This window comes from Wasmannia auropunctata, unplaced genomic scaffold (assembly GCF_000956235.1).
Source record: "Wasmannia auropunctata unplaced genomic scaffold, wasmannia.A_1.0 LD334880.1, whole genome shotgun sequence".
In the NCBI taxonomy this organism is placed as follows: domain Eukaryota; kingdom Metazoa; phylum Arthropoda; class Insecta; order Hymenoptera; family Formicidae; genus Wasmannia; species Wasmannia auropunctata.
Genome location: NW_012028010.1, coordinates 873262 through 893951, shown reverse-complemented (window position 1 = coordinate 893951; position 20690 = coordinate 873262). Strand labels below are relative to the sequence as shown.

Sequence of the window (20690 nt, the reverse complement as noted above, 5' to 3'; positions counted from 1 at the left end):
TGCAATTCACATTATTTTTGTTTTCATGGATGCAGTTTAAAGCTAAATTTAACTACTAGTAACTTTTAACTGAATTTTATATAGAAATTAATAGAAGCATAGTTGCGCTTGAATAAAGATTAAATTTATCTATTAAATGAGTTTCGATTCGATTTTATTTCGGAAAGTTTAATACCGTGTCAGTTTGAAAATCCATTCAACAATAAAAGTCGCCCGGATAATTTAAGGAGAGAAATTTTATATAAGAATTTTACGATTTTCTCGTAAAGAGGCGAGCCGAAATCTATCCATATTTGATACAGCGGCAAAGCCGATCCATTTTAATGCCTTCTAAGTAATACATATAAGTATATTCGCCAGAATCACTAATGAACAATTTTATCTATATATTCTCGCATACTACGTTGTATTGGTACGTTGAAAAAAAGTAAGGAAAAAGTAATTTACCTTGAAACATCCTGTATACATAGTAAATATAAATTATTCATGAGAGAGATTTGGTATTCACGATATCTTGTAATAAATAAATTGGCATAAAGAGATGAAGGAGAAAGCAATATTTATTCTCAAAGGGCCAAATCGTAAGGCATAAATAATCGAATGCTTAACGACGGAGCCAACGACGCAAATTACGTTATATCTGTAATTAGGATTCTGCGCTGTTGTATACGTGTTCGCATCGGTTGCGCAGCTGGTTACCAGGATCAATTCTACTATCGCGAGTAACAGGATGACAATATGTATCATCTACGAAACGTTGTAATAATCTTAGCATCTGAGTGCCCAACACATGGTGCGTCAAATAGCTAAATACACGCGACATAATTATTTTACATAAAAAAAATAAAAAGTTTTACGACTCACACTAAATTAACTTGAACAAGTAACAGAATTTTTTGGGTAATAAATTTAATAATTAATTAATTTAGCAATTAATTAAATCAATCAGGACTATTAAACTTAAATTTAATATTTTTAACAATGTTAGCTTTCAAGAGAAAGATATCTGCAAGTTTAACGAATATTATTATTTTAAGTTAAATTTAAATTACCCGTTATTAGAAATTTATCATTAAATTATTACGCTTGCCTCAATTATTCCCATCAATTTCATATTTTAACAAATTCGACCAAAGTATCATTAAAAACGTTAGTAATTTATATTGTAAAAGTTTTTGAAGTCGAATTCTTTGGAATATTCTTCAAATGCTAAAGTCATGCTTCTGTCATGAACAAAAATCTTCCTAGAATATTTTGCAGGAGAATGTAAAAAAGATTTGCGGGAAGTAGAATGACCACATGCTTGGTCAGCCGGGAGCAATCTTTCTTTGGGAGTGCCCACATAATTTAGTACTCTGAAGTGAAAGCACCAAAGTTTTTTTACGAGATATACAAAGCGTAAGACTTTCTTACAGTATTATGTTGTTGATATAATCCAAAACTTGGCCGCTACATCTTCATAACGTCGTATACACATATTCATTTTTATAATCAAAAATATATCACTTACATGTTGAAATATCTAAAGACGTGAAGATGAGAGAAGAAATTTTTTAACTTTTATATGTATATTTTAATCTTAAAAATATTTTAAAAACTTTATGTATTTTAATCTTGAAAAATATTCGACTTACAATAGTCGCGACATAAATAAGTTAAAAAATTAGGAAAATATACATTTTGTAATTAATTTTATTCTAAATTTGTCTTTGTTCCATGTTCCAGTTTGCAGTACTTTTAGAAAAACATATTAAATAAAGTAACGACTATTTTTTTTAGCCGTCAACGGTTTGTGTATTCTACCCAAGTGCCTGAATCGTAACCTGGATTTTTGTTAATTCATCTATTTATACATCTGTGTTGAAAATTTCATTAGCAGATTATAACTTCAAAATAAAATAATATTTTTATTAATACAATCCGATGTTGTTGTGAAATGAAAGCTCCGAGTATTCATGTCGAGCATATAGACATTATAGTATACAAGAACTTTTTAATAAAAGATGTGGCATACTTATATGAGTCAAACTAAAAGATTGATGAAAGAAAGAGAAAAAGAAATAGATCAATTCTCTGTCACAAATACATTCTTGTTATTTTCTTCATTCTTAATAACAGTCTTGTTATTTTCTCAAGGACATACGACTTTTGAGTAAGAGTTAGAAGAACTTTAGAGAGAGGAAATTTTTACGTGAACACAATGCGAAACTCGCAGTTAGGACGCAACATTATTTTACAAGAATAATATGATTACAGCTGCAATTTTTAATAAAAATTACTTAAATAATTGATAAGAAAAAATTTCCAATATTGATTAATAGTCAAAAAAATGTATTAAAGACTTTCTAACATATACTAATAATTTACCGTACTCATTCCCTATTTACAAATAATTCCACGTCCCTCTATGCATGTCCAGACCATGAATGATAAAACAATGACGCATTATGAGAGGAAAAATAATAGGTCAGCTCTTCATTGTGATCGCGAATAATGCTTTTTTTCTGATTTCCCTTCATCTTCATCCCGTTCCTTTCACAAGGATTAAAGAGAAAACTAAATTACTTCCGTCTTTGAGCTACATATCTATCGCGATATACGCAATTCACAATAAAAGCTTTTCAGAGGATGATTAACCTAGATAGAAATTGAGGTTATATTAATTATTGAGTATAGACTCCGTTAAGACGATAATAATCTTATAAATAAAGTAAAACAATGGTTTCATTTAAACAGAGGTACGGCCTTCAGAAAATGTGAGAAATATGTATTAGGACAATTTGCCTGATGTGCTCGAAGTTGAAATTATTTGTAGTAAAGTTAAAATAACTTGCCTTTTTGTCAATAGGAGATTATAATAAATTTTCTGAGAACACATCAGGATTCTGCCGTTGGGGTCATCTATATACCTCTTTCGCTCTCCTTCAAAAGCATTGATATTTCTGGCAAATATTTGAAAAGACACGGTAAACAGCGGAGAATTATTCATATGAGGAGATGTTCGAGATACCTTCGGTTCCCTAGCTTTCTGCTCCTAGCTTTTCGCTAACCGTATAACCGGCTTCACTTTTATTCGCACAATCCGCGAGCTCTTTGTCGGTGCTTCCTAAAATAAATCTTATTATATGATATCTTCGAATCGCGTTGCGACCAATGTGAGTGTCTCGAAGAAACTGAACCGGGCATTACCAGCTTTTTATGCAGAATTCAAGGTACATGCGATATACTAATTAAGCACTCGGTTTAGAAGTAACGTGATGGAAACGCGAGGTTTATCGCGGGCCAAGAATGTCGTGCGTGTCTCGCCGCATTTTCGCTCGTACGTGTTCGGCAGCGCGGAAACGCCCTGATGCTTTAAAATGCTCTCGCGTGGAATGGATTTGTCTTTCGTGTAGCCTGCATATTTGGATTCAACGCACACGATTCGCACACGCCTGATTAATCCCTGATTAAATGCTAGGCAAAGTGATTAAGATTAAATCCCTCGTCGCATAATTTATTTTGAGTAAAGCCGCAAATAACAGATAGCATGTTTGTAAAAAGTATATAATATAGCTGAATCATTATAGTGCATTCAAAGGATTAAGTACAAATTCTTAGAAATATGTGTACAAAAATTTAACACAAAACTGTAAAAAAATCGCATTAAAAAATCGTTTAATTCTTAGTAGTTTATATATTTTCGATATCTTCAAATAGGACACATATTTTTTTTAACGATTTGAACGTTTTAATATTGTCAAAATGAGTTCAGATATGTTATTTATATCTAAACTCATTTTAACAATATTAAAACATTCAAAACGTTCATATACCTAATTTAAAATGTTTTGACGCAATCCTTAAATTTTTCAAGAGAATTAAATATTATAATAATTATTTTTATACAGAAACACAAAACGTTTTATATTTAAAAAAAGTTATAATTTTACGATGCATATAAACAAAAAGCTTTAGTTTTAATTTAGATTTCAAGCTTTAAAAAAATCTAGATACATAAAATAGTTGAATTAATACAAAAGACGTATACAATATAAAATATTTACATATATACTATAATAGCTTCAAAGAAGCTGTCAAATAAGTTTTCTCTTAAAAGTCCGTTTGCAACTTTGTTTCTCTGTTACTCAAAAAGTAATTGAAACTTCACGTCGCCGTTCTCCATTTACATGACTGCCGTTCTAAAATTTTAGAGAAAGGAATTATGTTCTTTATTTAAAAAATTTTAAATTTTCTCAAAATTTAAAAAATTTAACCCTTCGTTATAACGTAGGATCAAATAGATCGAATAATCCGAATTTCGAGCTATATAATTCTAAGGCGTAGCTCAATAATACAGAGCTTCATGTTACATTTATCTAAAGTTTTAAAACTCTTCTGCCGCGGTTGAGACAGTTAAACTATTCAGAAACGCGTCGGTGCATATGTGGCAACTGTTTGAAGAGGAAAAAGACCTTCTTCAGATGTCGGAATAAATATTGAAAAATTTGAAAATGGAAGAAAACAAGATGTATTTTCGATACATTATTTTACTTCAAAGAAAGGCAAGAATGCCATTCAGACAACAAAAAAGATTTGTACTGTTTACGGAAGTCATAGAAAGAAGTGGTTTTAAACGAGCGTGATAAGCGTCGAAGACTAAGAACGCTCAAGTAGACTTTTAGTGGAAGATGACGATCAAATTGCAGCACTAATTGAAAATAATCCACGCTACACAATACGAGATATCGCGGATATACTCCACATCTAATCCGATCGTTCTATGTATAAATATAAAAAAATGTTGAATTTTAATTTAAAAAATGGTATGAACTTTCCAAACAATCCAATGTGTCTTTTGAAACGCACTACACTGTAAATCCAAGTGTGTAAATCTGTAGTCACTTTTTACGCATTCATATATATATTTTTACACATTTTATCTGTGTTTTACATGCAGTTAAATGCCCTTTTTCATACGCTTACACATATTATTGTAAAATTAAGCGTGTAAAAAATATACATTTAACTGTATAAAACAGATAAAATATAGTACGCGTATAAATACGTAAAAAGTGACTACAGTACACACACTTGAATTTGCAATGTAGAGACATATTTTTTATTTCAAAGTATCCTGTTAAGAATATCATCAACAAATTTTAGTTAAAAAAGATAAAAAATAGTGATTTTTTTAAGGTTACAATTTATTTTTTCTTCAAGAATTTTTTAAATATATTGGTTCGTTACGTTAATAAAACATATTCTATAATGTTTAAAATATGCTCCATAATTTTTTGTTCGAATAAGACGAATAGCTAGTTTAGAATGGCAGCTATTTCAAAATTTGGGTCAATTCTGCTAATTTAACCCAGTATGATAATCTTGAACTATAGGTGTTACAACACTTACAATGAAGGATTAACTTGTATATAGATATAGACGTATATAGATAGGAATAACATGTATATAGATATAGACGTATATACATAGATAGGAGTAACTCTAATAATATCATCTAAGGATAAATGATGACACATCTAGTTCGTGTCATTTAGTGCAAAAAAATCAAATAAATAAAGAGGGACTTACGACTTAAAATTAATTATCTAATCCGTGCTTACGAGTCAGCGAATTAATTTCGGTATACCGTCAAATTAATTCAAGGAATTACGCGATCGTTATAAAACTTGCCCGCGAGGCACGATTATATCGACGTAAACGTCAATGCATTGCTGATGCTTGTGTAACTTTTCTTTACAGGGTGACCATTTTCCCCGGGCGAAAAGGTGACGATACAAGACGACGACGTCACGGAGCCGCTTTAGCGGTCGTCACAAACACAGCTTAACCGCAAACCACCGAAGCGAGTCCCACAGGCCTATTTCGGCAGAGGCGGAGGGGGCGAACGAGTATCCGAGATTGATTCGAATACGACGACGGTCTTGCATGTACGTGCACACGCCACGTGCAACTACACATCTCCCGTCGCTTATGCAGCACCGGCGTCACGAGAAACTTAACGAAAAAAAAAAAAAAAAAAATACACGACAGATTCGCCCGCGATAGAGCTTCGTCGGAAAAGAGAGAGAGATACTTGTTTTCCAGAATTTTCCATTCAGCACCGCTGAATACGGAGAACTATCCGGCTGCTCTCGCTCAGAAAGAGCTCCACTCGTCTCGCGCGATGCTTCGTTGACGTTTCCATTTTCGTGAATAGCAACGGACGTTCGCGAACGTGTGCGTTTTTCCCCCGGCGAAGAGTCGGGGAAAATCTCCTGTGGTTTAACGGTCCACACCACGGTCCGCGCTTCGAATCGATTTCTTATTCACGCCCGCGCTCACCTAATCGCGCCGATCTGTAACGTCGATGGAAAATTTCGCAAATCCCCGTCGAAGGTCTCGAGAAGGGAAGTGCAGTTTTCGAAAATCGACAAGCGGATTCACGGCACGCCGTTCGTTCGGATGGAACAGCGGAGATGATAATTCAGGCGACGCGGACGCGCGCGCGCGCAAGTTTTCGGGTCCTCCGGGGAGAACTATGGTACTAACGATCATAACAGCCGAAACTACGTCGAAATACTAATGCGCGCCGCTATTCGCACTGTACAAATAAATCACCGCGTTCCCCGTGATTTCCCTGTGCAGTCGCGGCGTCTCGCACGAGTGCGCCGAGTTGCATAACGCGGCGACGCCGCCCGTATTTTCCATTCATGAATATGGAGAGTTAAAAGAACACGGGTGGGATTACGCGAGAACTCCCTTAATTTACTACATATTTCTGGATTTAGTCCGTCACTGAATCGCGCGCGACCGTCTATTTTTTGCACAAAGAAGGAGGCAAATGCGTAACGCGCGCGTCGTCATTCATATACATATTATTTTGCACGACGGCTAATCCCCGCGAGCTGTTGCTGCAGAAAGTAAAATTCTGGCATAATGAAGTTCAGAAACAAAAAATGTCGCCCACTCACGCAAAATGGAAGCGGTAAAGTATATTCGTTGCTCATATAATATTTACAGATGTTAAATGAATTACCGCACTATAAAATTTGAAAGCGATTTCTCGCTTTTCGATCAGCCCCATAATACCGCCATTCCCGCGAGCTATTCATACGGCGCGTTTTGTTCCATCGCGATTTATATTGGAAAGCACGAGAATAAACGTCACAACGCATTTCTAAAACGTGCATACACTCGGGGCCACAATCTCGACAGCCATTGAAAATTGTATATTACTACCTCCATTGTTTTTACCTTCTGTCGTGGAAAATTCCGCAGTTACGCGCTTCCCGGGGCCGGAGAATCGCATGCAAATTTCTTGATAATCGAATCGCCAATACGATTAGAAATGGCCGGATTACCGTCTCTCTATTCCCACGTTCAATAATATCTCGATGATGTTTCAGCGTAAAATCAAATGTATATACATTTGCGGCAATTTTATGAATTTTTCTATGTTTATACTGCTTCTTTTGTGAAAATATAAATATTCTGTGCATTTACGGCACTGACGTAAAAGAACATTAGAAGAAAAACGAACCAGTAAAGAGAGAGAGAGAGAGAGCAAAAAATTAATAAATTTCCGTTCCCTCCAGCATTTCCATATCCGCATGTAAAACCAGATAAAAATTGGAGAAACGCTTATTTATATTTATTTTATAAATTTATTATTGAGATATGTGTGAATATAGAAGAAATGAAAAGTTTCAATTATCGCTATCTTGCTGCATGTGAGAGATAACCGGCGCTGTGAAAATGTTTTAATACAGCGATTGAAAAACGTCGATCATTTCTGCGGATATTGAAAAATATTTTTGTTAAACAACTTATTCGCTTGAAAATCGGAGAATAGCTTATCGTTTTATTCAGCGCGATACTGCACAGAAGGATGGAAATTCTATACTTGTCAATCGCACTTCGAGCGCACGCGCGCGCGCGCCTTTGACAGTATCATACGCGCGTATCTTATTTCTGACGCAGAAAAATACAAACAGAAACAGAAACATCAGTTGGAGTAGCCATGAAAAGCACGTTACGTGAATCGTTCGCTAACGATTGTTCCAGATGCTCCATATAAACACGTCGAGAGGGGCCGGGCTCTATTTACAGAGTTCAGCCGAATGCCCGTCGACGGGTAAAATTACAAAGGACCGACAATCTAGAACGAAGGGATGGACTCGCGCAAGTAAAAGCTCTTTGAGCAAAAATATACTAATATTTAAAATTTCTTAATATCCCTAATTGACAGTCGTTGGAAGATAAACCGCGGAGCTAAGCTCGCGTTGTAACGCGAGTGTCAACAGAAATGTGTTGCATCCCGCGTGTTATAAATCTCGTAAAAAAATGATCCAAGAAGAGATCCTAATTGTTACGATTTGTTACTTAATAACGACCGCCAAAAGTCTTAATCTCGGCCCGTAGTTCGTGAAGTCGCGTTATATTGTAGAAATTTCCTTAATTGAATGATATTTAGAAGCAAACGTATACCTCGCGATAACATCGAATTTAATGTCAACCTGGCACGGAGCGGTCGAGCAATTAAAAGCTTCTGAGCGCTGACGCTAATATTTAAATTTCTTAATACCTTTAACAGACGGTCGCGCACGCGCGGTCGTCAAAAAATAAATCACAGGAGATTAATGGCGTTGGCATCATAATACGAATGTCAACGAATATTGTTTTTTCTGAAATATTTGTGCTATAATACTATCTGAAACTGCGTATATTTAAATAACTACACCAAAAACATGTTGACGGATTATGTAAAAGAAGAATATAATCACAATGTTGTATTCAGCGAATGTCGAAAATGCGCATCAGTCTCGATATACAGTTTGGAATTACATTGCATAAAACTCGTTTAATGCCGCCTATTTTGATGTATATATTAATGTGTGTACGTTCTAAAACTCTCTTTAAATATTTTTTTCATATTACACAGCATATAAAAAAATCTAAATATAATTCCATCTTGATTTCCGATGCGAATTATAGATCGTCTAACAGTGAGATTCTGAAGGTTCTCAGATTTGAATTTAAATCCACTTTAAACGATCCGTATAGTTCAGAATTCAGAATTTGAGTTCTACTCACAATTTTTTATGTGATATAAAAATCTGAAGGATTAGAATGCAACACATATAAAATGTATATTCAAATATTAACTAATGCTGAAATGCACGGCATGGAAGAATTATGAATTATAAATAAAAATTTACCCTGTGAAAACTAACTATTAGAATTAGAAACCGTTTAAAACGGTCTTATCTAGGAGCAGCAGTTAATCCACGGAAGAATATATATTAGTGTAATTAAAAGTCTTTGAACAAATATCAATATTTAAACTTAATTTCTTTGAAACAGATAGTCATAGCTACACGGAGAGAATTTTCTTTTAAAATTTACCCTGAAAATCATGTTAATTGTGAAACAATATATAGTATTTAGGTAAATTTTACTGTGCACTACAATAAAATTTTACTGCGAAGTCTTATTGTAGTGCGCAGTAAAATTTGCCTAAATACTATATTGTCCCATAATTAACATGATTTGCAGGGTAAATTAAAAAAAAAATTCTCTCCGTGTAGTTATCAAAAATAAAGTACAGAATTAATAATATATTAATTTGTTTACACAAAATTATTGCACTTTGGTAACTTCCCTAAAATAATTCCTCTCTAAAATGTCAATACATGAACAATTTTACCAAAAAAAATGTAATGTGTATTTTACACGTAGTTCGCAGGTCATATAAAAGAAAAACATAATTACGATAGCTATTTGAATAGCAAGCGTCGAAAGGATGCGTTAATCTCAGGCGCATAGTTCGCGAAGTTACGCAATAATCAGAAATTCACGGGGAATCAAATAACGTTTCGGAGCGAGCGTTATACCTGGAGTAGCATATCGGCAAGTTTCGCTTTGACTTCGCCCGCACTGTGAGCGATGCGCGTAACGAATTGGAACCTCTTGATTACTCCGGCTAGAGACAGTAATAAATGACACGGTAATGAACGACCCTAGGTCGAGGAATGTCGAGTATCGTTTGGCGATATAAACGACGACGCGTTCGTCAATAACGTTCCGCTGGTACATACATGCAACGCCAGCGCGCGTTTCGCGCAGGTTTCGCACCGCGGCCCGCGGTTATCCAGGCCCGAGAAACGAAGAGATCTCTCGCAGCCGCAGCGAATATATTCCGTCGCGCGTCGATAACCGGCTTTTACCGGCAACGCAAACTTACCGACTGGCAACCCGCAGCTGATATATATTTAAAAGCCGCGCGGGTATGTCTGACCAATATTCGGCTGTACTACTGCAAGTGGTACAGTGGAATTGCCCCGCGTCGCGGTAACTCAGACAATAATGAAGCGATCTACGGCGGCTTTTTGCCACGCGTAGAGAACGCATATTCGACGATAAATCGCGCACTCGATTGTGTTCGAGGGAATAAATGCGAGATTTTCCGTTGAACGCATCGTGACTGCTGCGTCGCCGCAAAAATATTGTTTCGTCTTCGCTTGGCGAAGCTATATATATCTGACGAAACCGCGACTGCAACAATGGGGAGAGACGAAACTTGATCTTGCGCGATAAAGCAGAACGAATGACGTCCCTACTCGCAAGAAGAGACGCAGCTCAGGATTAATGATATACTCTTTGTCAAGTGTTGCGAATACATTGTGGTATCTTCAAGCGCGATTCAGGACGTGCGACGACGGGCAAAACTTGCAGCGCTCGGGCAAGCAAGACAAAAGTAACAAACGCATAACAATTGCAGCTTGTTTACCCTTCGTTCAAGTCAACGTAGGATATATATTCATTTATTCTTATCGTAAACTTCGAAATATTGCGTCGCCACTCATCATTGCACAGTATATAAAAGAAGAGATAGATAAAAATATATAAAGAATAATAAAATATCTCTGTTATATATTGTTATAATTTATCGATAAAGGGTTCGAAATATCAATTTCTTCGAGAAAGGAGTTTTCCCGGGAAAACGGCCGAATTCAGACCTGGAATGTGACACTCCACTCGATAGTTTTGGTAAAAAAAAAAAAGAAGAAAAATCTCACTTACCCAAGAGCCTTCGTGCTGATCAGAGGCGTCTTCAGATTCAGAAAACCATTTTTCTTGGTAGTTTGTTGCTGGCTCGAGCCGTCGCCATTGTCGTTTTGGTCCTCGAGATCGTCGTCCCGTTGCTTGGACTTCCTGGCGCGTAGATAGAGCCACATTGCTAATGCGAGTCCTACTAGAATTGCGAGGGCACCGACTGTTCCGAAAACTGCTGTCAGTATGACGTCACGGCGTTCCATACCCACCTGGAAAGCACAAGGAAGGTGCAAATCGATTAAGAGACGCGGACACATTTACATCCACTCGTGTCTGTCATTCCCATCTTAAGACACGAAGGGCGCAATCTGACGAATCCAAGTAAACGGATTAGGTCGCGTAAACTCGGAGCACGGGACGGCGCAACGGTCTGTCGTCCTTCTACACGGTCGTTTTCGTAAATTCAGCGAATAAAAAGTATAACAAGACGTTCGCCACGTTTTGCGCGCGACAGCTATAAGAGACGGAGAACGTTTTCGACCTTATATAAAAGGAAACGACGTCGTAAACTCGGCGACAGACGGGGGATTTTTTTCTCAAGAGAAAGAGAAGGGGAGCGAGAGAAAAAAAAAGAATGAAAGGGAGTGCCTCGGGGATGGCCTTCGCGACGACGGGGAATGTATGTCTTTCGTATGGATGACAAGAGCCCGGGCATGGTCGAGCACGTCCGAAAAATTCATTTGCAGACTTCGCACGTAGCGGTACCACGGGTCCGCTGCAGCCAAGGCAAACCCCGGTCAATACGGAGTACACCTTAACAACGATGCTATACATGTAGAGTTCCACTGACTCAATAGACTCGGAGGAGGTATCGCGCTCGGCTAGACGTTACGCCCATGAACCGAAACCGTCCTGTCATTCCATGCACGAATGAGATTCAAGCCTTAGCAATTTGGGGTATCTACACGTGCACGCGCGCGAACTATTTCGGCTAAACCTCAGCCGTGGCGTAGATAGGCTACGTTGCGGAGATAAAAGCACGTGACGTTTCGATCGAAAGATACCCGATCGATTAGGACAATCCTGAATGCCTCTACCATTGATATGCACATCGAGCATCTTACATCAATGCAAAAATTGTTAAAAATGTCCCACGCTTACAAATCATTCGCTTATCATTAAATTAGTTTCTATTACTTAAGTATTATATTTATTATCTTCAGTTTGTCAGAGATTGGGTTGTAAGTCCGACATTTATTAACGCGCAATTTAAATAACTGAGGATATATTTAGAATTTACATAAAAATATTATTAGGCACCAAGATCCAACTTCAAACCACTAAAGGCGCTCTCAACTTAATTTTATCTTTTAATTAAATCTTTAAATTTTATAATAACTTTATAAATTTAATAAACTGCGTTAGTCGTTTAAGCGGTCTAGTTCTTATTATTGTATTATATTTATATTTTCAAAGACAAGTATATATATGTGTATATATATATACATATATATAAATGACTGGTTTGTAATTTTTTTTAATTTATTAAAATTTATAACAATGCATCTTCTGGAATTTTTTATGACTTTTATTACAATATGTAAACGATTAAATTTATCAATTTACTTTTTACTTTCCAGAAAATGTATCATTATAAATTTCAGTAAATTAAAAAGAAAATTACAAACCAGTCATTTTAACTTTCTACCTAATATTATAAGTAATGAAAACTCTTTTATTAAATGCGTACTTCTTGTATAAATTCTAAGCGTACTAATAATCTTTTCTCACTCTACACAATAAGAATAATCTTGCGTAAGCTCTCTCCTTTAATCCAAAATGAGTAATCACTCTTGTCTAAGGCGGAATCATCACTCTCAGGATTAAATATCCTTTTAAATTCACGAGATGTGTTCATCCCATTACATGGTAGAATCAAAATGTAGCCTCGGTTCTCGTTAGGTACTCGTAAATTAGTTTCCCCTTATCTCTTTAAGCGGATGACACGAATACGAAAAATGTACAAGGCGTTCCGCAGAGGAAAGCGCTTTACGATTTTACTGTTAATTATTTAACCGCTTCTCTATGAATGAGAAAGAGAGAGAGAGAGAGAGAGAGAGAGAGAGATGTTACTACGTCAATTTGATTCCATAAAACTTGAAATAGCGTCTGCAATTTTCCCAACATAATTACGCATAAAATTTATGTACAGGTAGAAACTCGGCGGTCTCCTCCCGAGACCACCCTCTTGCTCGTGTCTCACGTGCCCATAATTTATTACGCATTATGTCTGACGGAGCGGCGTTCGGGGAGGAAAAACCATGGCTTAAAACGAGCAACTCCCCCATATATTTCAGTCTCCGGAGCGCGGCGGGCACACCGTGACCCTCTTTGTAACGTAGATATGCTTCTTGAGTTACGCTAACGTACTGCCAGACGTTCGCCGAGCATTCTCGATTTTCCGCGCGTGATATAAACCCTCGGCGTCGATCAAACGCGCCTCCTCCCTTACATCCCCAGCGCGCGCTGATAAAATACATAATCAACGTCTTTTCCACGTGGCCATACATCATCACATCTACACGCAATGTAAATTAAGCCCTGCTCCTTGCAGAAATATTGACAAACGTTGAACACGGGACAGAGAGAAGGTATATACGTGCGATAATAATGCAGTACAGCGCCGTCTCATTAACGTACAGGTCGTGCTTCGGGAGCAAATGCGACGAGGTCGCGTCGCGGAATGAAAAGCGGCTCACTCGCGAAAGGTACCATTTAAATCCGTTACGTCACGCGCCCCATCGAAACGCGATTATCGGTCGACAAAGCGATCAGTTGCGGACGCAGAAAATACAGCACAATCACCCGTGACTAATCAACGACGGCTTTCAGGCAATTTTAAATGCGCGCAACACACACACACACACACATACACACACAATTGGTATTTCCGTCCGTTAAAAGCCAATAAGCTTACGCGGGATGTCCTGATGCGGCTGACGGGACAATTGTATAACAGTGTGACATAAGTTAGAATTATATATAGCATATAATCATGTGTTATAAATGCTTGATTATTTTATTATGATATAAACTTTCTTGAATTTATTTCTTTAGAATAATGTTAGAAGTAATAAAAAAATTTATATAATATGATAATAAAAAAATATCTATATAACATATCTATATGATAAACAAATCTATATATTATGGAGTAATGTTAGATTATGGAGATGTTTATGGAGGACGTTATTATGGATTAATGTTAATTTTAATTTAAATATTTCCGTAAGTTTTTGATTTCTCAAAATGAGAACAAAATGGACAGTTTTTTTTAGTAATATATCTATATACAGATATCTATATGTAACGTTCAATACAAAATTTTATTCTCTTGATAAAAATCGTGTAAATAATAGCATGATAAAACTTTATACGTAACGTGTGATGAAAAGTTATATAAAACAAAATGTCCACTTGAATTAAAAGAGGATTATGTATATTAAATAAATGTGTGAACGCAAAGGATTAAGCACGTGGCACGTCTCGTTTCATTGTTGAAAATTACACTACAGCGGATTACGATAAATGCCGCAACGTGGTTTACAAAATTGAAAATTGCATCGCGCAAATGGAAAAAGTTAAATATTACGTAGCTTTATACTTTAAGTTGTAAAGAGAACTGGAAAATATAGAAACCATCCATAATCAATATCGAGAAACTTCGTGCATTAAAGAAGTGTATTAAAGAATGTCTGATCAAAGAGAGATGATATTCCGTTCTGGTAGAACTTATTACGTATGTACATTTCATAATAATTCTTAGTGCTTGAGCATAACATCGCAAAAAGCCTTATAAATGTTTCCAGTTTCATGTAATGGTAAAGGAATTTCCGTTGTACTTTAAATATCATTCTGTATAAACTCATCCAAAGATAAACTTTTATCACGAGCTATTTGTTTTACATTTTCAGTTAAAATACTTCCATGAGATAGAAAAGACGTTTCCTTCCTTGTTTTGTATATATTTGGATTAATGAAGAAAGTGGGCGAAAATGTAAATAATAGTTCCAGTACGGATAAAAAGTTTTTCAAGATATAATGTTTTAACGGATCAAACTTAAAGGAAAAATAGATGCAAGTTTCATCATTTGTACATTTATAATCCGAAAGTAATATAGCATGAGTCGGTCTTGAGATATCTAAGACGGATTAAAAATAAATTTTCATTTAAGAAGTAGATATTTTAGCATCATAAAACTTTGAATAACGGTAAAGTACACTTTGGCTAAGATGAATAAACGACTAAAAGATGTTTCTTAAAAAATTTATGTCTCATCTGGAAATATATAATTTATCTAACGAGAAGAGGTCGGTTAAGAGTGCTTTCCATTTAGTGACACAAGTCAACACAAACGTCATTCTATATCCTTCTTAGTATTCAGTGAGTAACAAGGACAAAACGATACTTGTATCGACTTGTGTCATTAATTGGGAAGCACCCTAAAAAGCTATAAAGCACTATAATACCATCGTTTCATTGTATTATAATATCACCGCATAGTTAAATAAACATTGCTCGTGCATTAAATTGGTTACTTACAAGTTTGCGGGCACGGACTGCTGGATCGACTGCTTTAGGAGGGCCATCGAAATTTGGATCCAGCTCCGAGAAGTATTGCCCCGCGAGTCCCATGTATACCATGTTTCGTTTCTTTGCGGTATTAGAGACTGGGTTTCGTTAGCGAAAGTCTCTCACCTATGTTAATAAGCCATTTAAAGCCCCGTAACTTCGCCCAAAGAGCCATTCTCTCGAAGCTCCTTAGTCGTTACGACTAATTCATGCAAAATCGGATCGGAGTTATCATCCCAGGAGCGTGCCTAAAGTACAATATTTAACGAGCGGAATGGATGCGATGCCTTTGACACAACTAATAATTTGAAAATTTAAACACGCAAGTAGAGGTAAACAAGTGCACATGTTAGATAGAGAGGATTAGTCTTTCTCTTAGTTTAATAAATTTTCCAGGTAGTTGGAGAACTTTTACAAGTGTTTCATCTCCCTTGATAGTATTCTCATCTGGCTGTCAGTCCAGGCAAACAAGATCACTCGTAACTTCTGCCTTGATACGCCATTAGAATTATTCTTCCAACTTTTGAATGTATAACGAACGAATAATTCCGCACGCGATGACGTAGTGGTATAAAACGTAATCCGTAATAATTTCTTGGGAGAAAATAGCATCTCGTAAAATTGTCAGAAGCGAATTATTCACTTGTACGTCTTGAAAAGTTCGAAAAAGATGAACGATAACTCCGAGCCGCAGTCCGTAGGAGATCAGGGAAAAACTGAAAGTGTCACACTATAGACAAATATTGCATTGTTGCGAAACTACCTTCTGCCGTTGGAAAAGTAATACGGTTACATGGCGGATCGACAAAAAGTTTCATGCCCATCCGTTACAACGATGTCGTAAACTCTTGAAAATTTAGTGTGTATCTTGAAACTTTTTTAAATCCTGTATATACCGCGTATATCAATACCAATATCCTTGACAACTTCGAGAACCGCGGAAGAGCACGGAGAGAAAATCGAAAATAATGCGCAAAAAAAAGTCGTGTTTACTCGTTGAGTTAGAAGATGAGCGCCGAGAGCACCCGAGAATCTCTTAAAGTTAAATGAGGTCGTTAAAATTAATCTTCGCGGTGGTTACGTCGTTGGCGAGCATTAAGCCTCATTTAGTACGAGATACTTGCTGCTTCACGAAAGTATCATAAGTTCTTTGATACGTTCAAAACGAACTTTGGTGCAAAAAATTTTTGTCCCTCCTCGACTTCAGTTATAAAAAAAATACGATAAAAAAACTTTACTGCTGTACGCTTTAATATACTTTTTCGTAATGGAGACGGTCATTTGCACGGATTACGCTTACGTGGATTGGTTAATGGAGGCCTGATTGATTCACTGATATACGGTTTCATCAATTATGATTAGCAACGCAAATTGCGTAATAAAATTACTTTCTCGAGTCGAGTATGATCGAGTAGATATCATAACGCGGAGATTCTTGGCGACGCTCGCACGGAGACTGTAATTCTGGATGTGAAAGCAATTCGTTGTTCCTAATAAGCCGTCAGGTTGCGGTATAATAATCACCAAAACGAAAATAAATCACTGACAAAAATATAGATAAGGTGCAGCGCAAGCGAGATTTTCCTCCCGTAAATCATTCCAGCGCAATTCCTGGCATTCCACCGCGAATAAGGGTAAGTTAAGATTGAATCCTAATTAAAGTTCCACCGCGAAGATTACGGTCGACGGATTATTCCTCGATTCGATGATTGCTCGTAGATGCAGTATTTACTTAGAACTATTAAATCACGTGATATTTAATATTCCTTGTTTGAAAAAAAGGTGCTATAAAACTTAATTAAATAAAATATAAAATAAAAATATTACAAAACTAAACAAAAATAACGCGTTTGCATGTTTTACTGCGTCGTAGATTTTCATATTTAGCCGCTTCTTCGTGTACAAATAAACTCTAACTAATTAATGAAAATAATTTAATGCTTAATAAATTAACACTTATAAAAACAAATATTAGTATTATAACATCTCTGACATAATCATTTCTGGTTAGAATTATCATTTGGCACAACAATCTTAGTAACGAGAATTAATTAAATGTCACATTTTTTTATTTATAAAAATATTTTTAATATCATGCAGAACCATTATAAAAATGCAGAAGTTATAAAAATTTTATAAGAATATTGATAAAAATTTATTAAATTTCAACATATTTCTAAAATAATTGTTTTGTGATAGCTAATTTTAATCTCACATTTTTCAGATTGATTTAAAAGAATATAAAAGAAAAAATGGGCATGTACAAATATTTATTGTTATTAAAATTTACGTATGAGGCGTATGAGATATCCCGAGAGAGTTACGAGCAATAGCGATTTCCTCGGTGTATACCCGATATTCGCCTTCGAATTACCATTGGGATTCCAGAGGCAAAAGTTGTATGAAAGAAACTCTTTTTAAAGAATAGGTACTTTTATAACGTTGAAAATATAAATAAATACTATTTTGAATTTTATAAAATTCTAACAGCGATGTATATTCGAAAAATGATTTTTCATAATCCTAGCGCAAGTTAATAAATATATTTATATTTTAAAGCGCACATTATGCACAGAGCTATATGAGGCTACAAAGTTATTGGAAAATAAAGGTTACGCAGTATATTCTTTGAAAAATAACGTACACACGGAGTTATTGGACAACAAGATATACGTAGTACATTCTTTGAAGATTGACATATTAGTTTAATAGAAGTTCAATAGAATTCTTTCGTAATTCTCAAAGAAAACAGTGTTTTTCAAAAAATATTTTCAAGTCATAGCAATGAACAGCAATTCCTGAAGAGACGTAATATACCTCATACAATTCTGTCTGCTATGTATCGGCTTTTTCTACTGAAATTTTTCTTACGGAAGAATATATTAACAATTGCAAATAAAAAAAACACATATATATACATCTCGATACTTTATTCGTTATTTTTTTCAATGAAAGAAAAAAAAAGATTACTAACGCGAGTTTTCATAACGTCTCGAAAAAAAAAAGAAACTTTATTAGTGATGAACTTCCAATACCTTGTTCTTTTAACGTCTCCGTTTCCGCGGACGGAAAAAAGGAATGCAGAAGTGCACATACATCTACGAGCAATCATTCGCTCGGGCGCGCTCGGCATTCGTTTTGCCAAATTTCCCCGCGATCTGCCTTCCCGCCGCGGCTTCTGGCGTTTCGCCAGGGGAAAAAAATACGGAAATGTGGCGAGCCAATTAAGGGGCGCACCCGTCGACATGGAACACCCGTTTCGCGCCAAGCGCTCTTCTGAAGAAGAACCGAGCGAACCGAGCAATCGGGACGGCGCGGCGCGCGGGTTCAACGACGTAATTAACCCGCCCCGCTCCACTTCCGGTAGAGGCGTTCGCCGGATGGAGACGGAGGGAGTCGCGCGGTGTTGCGCCGGCGTGTATATCAATCGCTCTTGTGTGCCACGATAATCGGATAATGGCATGATAACAACACGATCGTAAGTACCGCTCGCTCGTCCCAGTCGCTCGCGCACGCATACACCTATATAGGCAGGACACGCACGCACGCACGCACGCATGCACGCGAATTCAAACCTGCGCGACGTGTACACACATACGTATATGCGCGCGCCGTCGACGACGGAGCGGAAAAACGTCACGGACGGCAGCGACCTGTATCTCCACCGCCGCACCGAGCAGAAGGAACGCAAGTACTCCGAGGCGAGCGTGGAACGCTGCAGACGCCGGGCACTTATCGCGCACCGATAGCGCACCCCCTGCCTACTACGGGATGCAGGGTGCGACGGTGAGAAAATGCCGCGGGGTTAAACGCGGTGGGTTCGCGCCGCGCCGTCGCTGCTGCCGCCTTAAAGACAACAAACGCGCAAAACGCCCCGCCTGCATCCCCCTACCCTACTCCCGTCTCCGCCGCCGCCGCCGCCGCCGCCGCTCGATCGTATCGTACGCTATCTACCTCCCGTTTCGCTCTCACCCAATTTCCCACCCGCCTTTCCGCACTCCCTTCTCGCGCGCACCACCCCCGGCCGTGCCTCTGTCCTCGTCCGCTCCCGTCGCGCGCGCTCTTGCCACACTCTGCTCACCGAATGCCGCGGGGTGAATCGCGAGCAACACGACGGCGAGTTCGGCGCTCTCCGGAAACGCTCGTCAACGCTCGGAGGCCACCACCGGGACCAGCTGTTGTCCTCCTCCCCCTGCGGCCGTGCGTTACCCCGTAACCCCGTGCCGCAGATACGAGAGAACACTTCATCCCCCGCATTCTCTCGCTCTCGCTCTCCTACGTCCGCTCCGCGCTTTCGCCAGCGAGCGCCGCCGAAAAGCCAATTACGCGATTGCCACCTTTGCGTATGTGCATCCGTATGCTAACGAGGACCGCGCGTCAGAGCGTATTCAAGCACGTGGAGCGTATAGAGTGGATTTTGCAAGCGGAACGGCGGGGAGGAGAGACCGTCAGAATTCGAAGCGCCCGAGATCGCCCGGAAGCGCATCCGGTGTAACGGGATTAGCGGTTTCAAGTTTACACAGGCGAGGTCCTCTTTCTCCCTCTTCACAAGTTTTGGAATTTTGGAACAAAGTGGAATGCGTGCAGAATCTCTGAAAGAGAGGGAAAATTCGCAATTTTCGTAACGTGACGTTGAAACGCGTACACAACACGAACGAGATTAGATCGTTTGCAGGCGCTTCTCTCTCTTTTTTGAGCGATTTGAATGTTTTCACCCAATTTTTTTTTGTTTGAATACAATTTTGTCAGGTCGTCACTTTCTGCCCATCCTATCTGTCGCGTAGAATGTGAAGTTGCTCGTATAACAAATAACAAATGCAAGAGAAAAAGGCTACTGGAAACAAATAAGATATCAAGAAATAAAAAGTGTACGTACACAAGGCGTCACAAATGCCTACCCATCTGAACTTGCAGGGATACTAACCCATGTATATGTATTACATATATGTATATACAATAATATATACGTATATGTGCTTCTGCAATTTCAGATGAGTAGAGATCGGAAGAGCACACGTCT

General features: G+C 37.6%; 1 protein-coding gene across 1 annotated transcript in view; it reads right to left on the bottom strand.

Annotated features, from left to right (window-relative positions):
* Nucleotides 1-15742, bottom strand: part of LOC105457931 (synaptotagmin-7) — a 112084-nt gene extending 96342 nt beyond the window's left edge. Inside the window, exons 1-2 of the mRNA XM_011702902.1 lie at nucleotides 15641-15742; nucleotides 11065-11306 (exon numbers count right to left, since the gene is read on the bottom strand). Coding sequence (XP_011701204.1) covers nucleotides 11065-11306; nucleotides 15641-15742 — 344 coding nt within the window. The remainder of the gene's footprint in view (nucleotides 1-11064; nucleotides 11307-15640) is intronic.
* Nucleotides 15743-20690: the final 4948 nt, after the last annotated feature.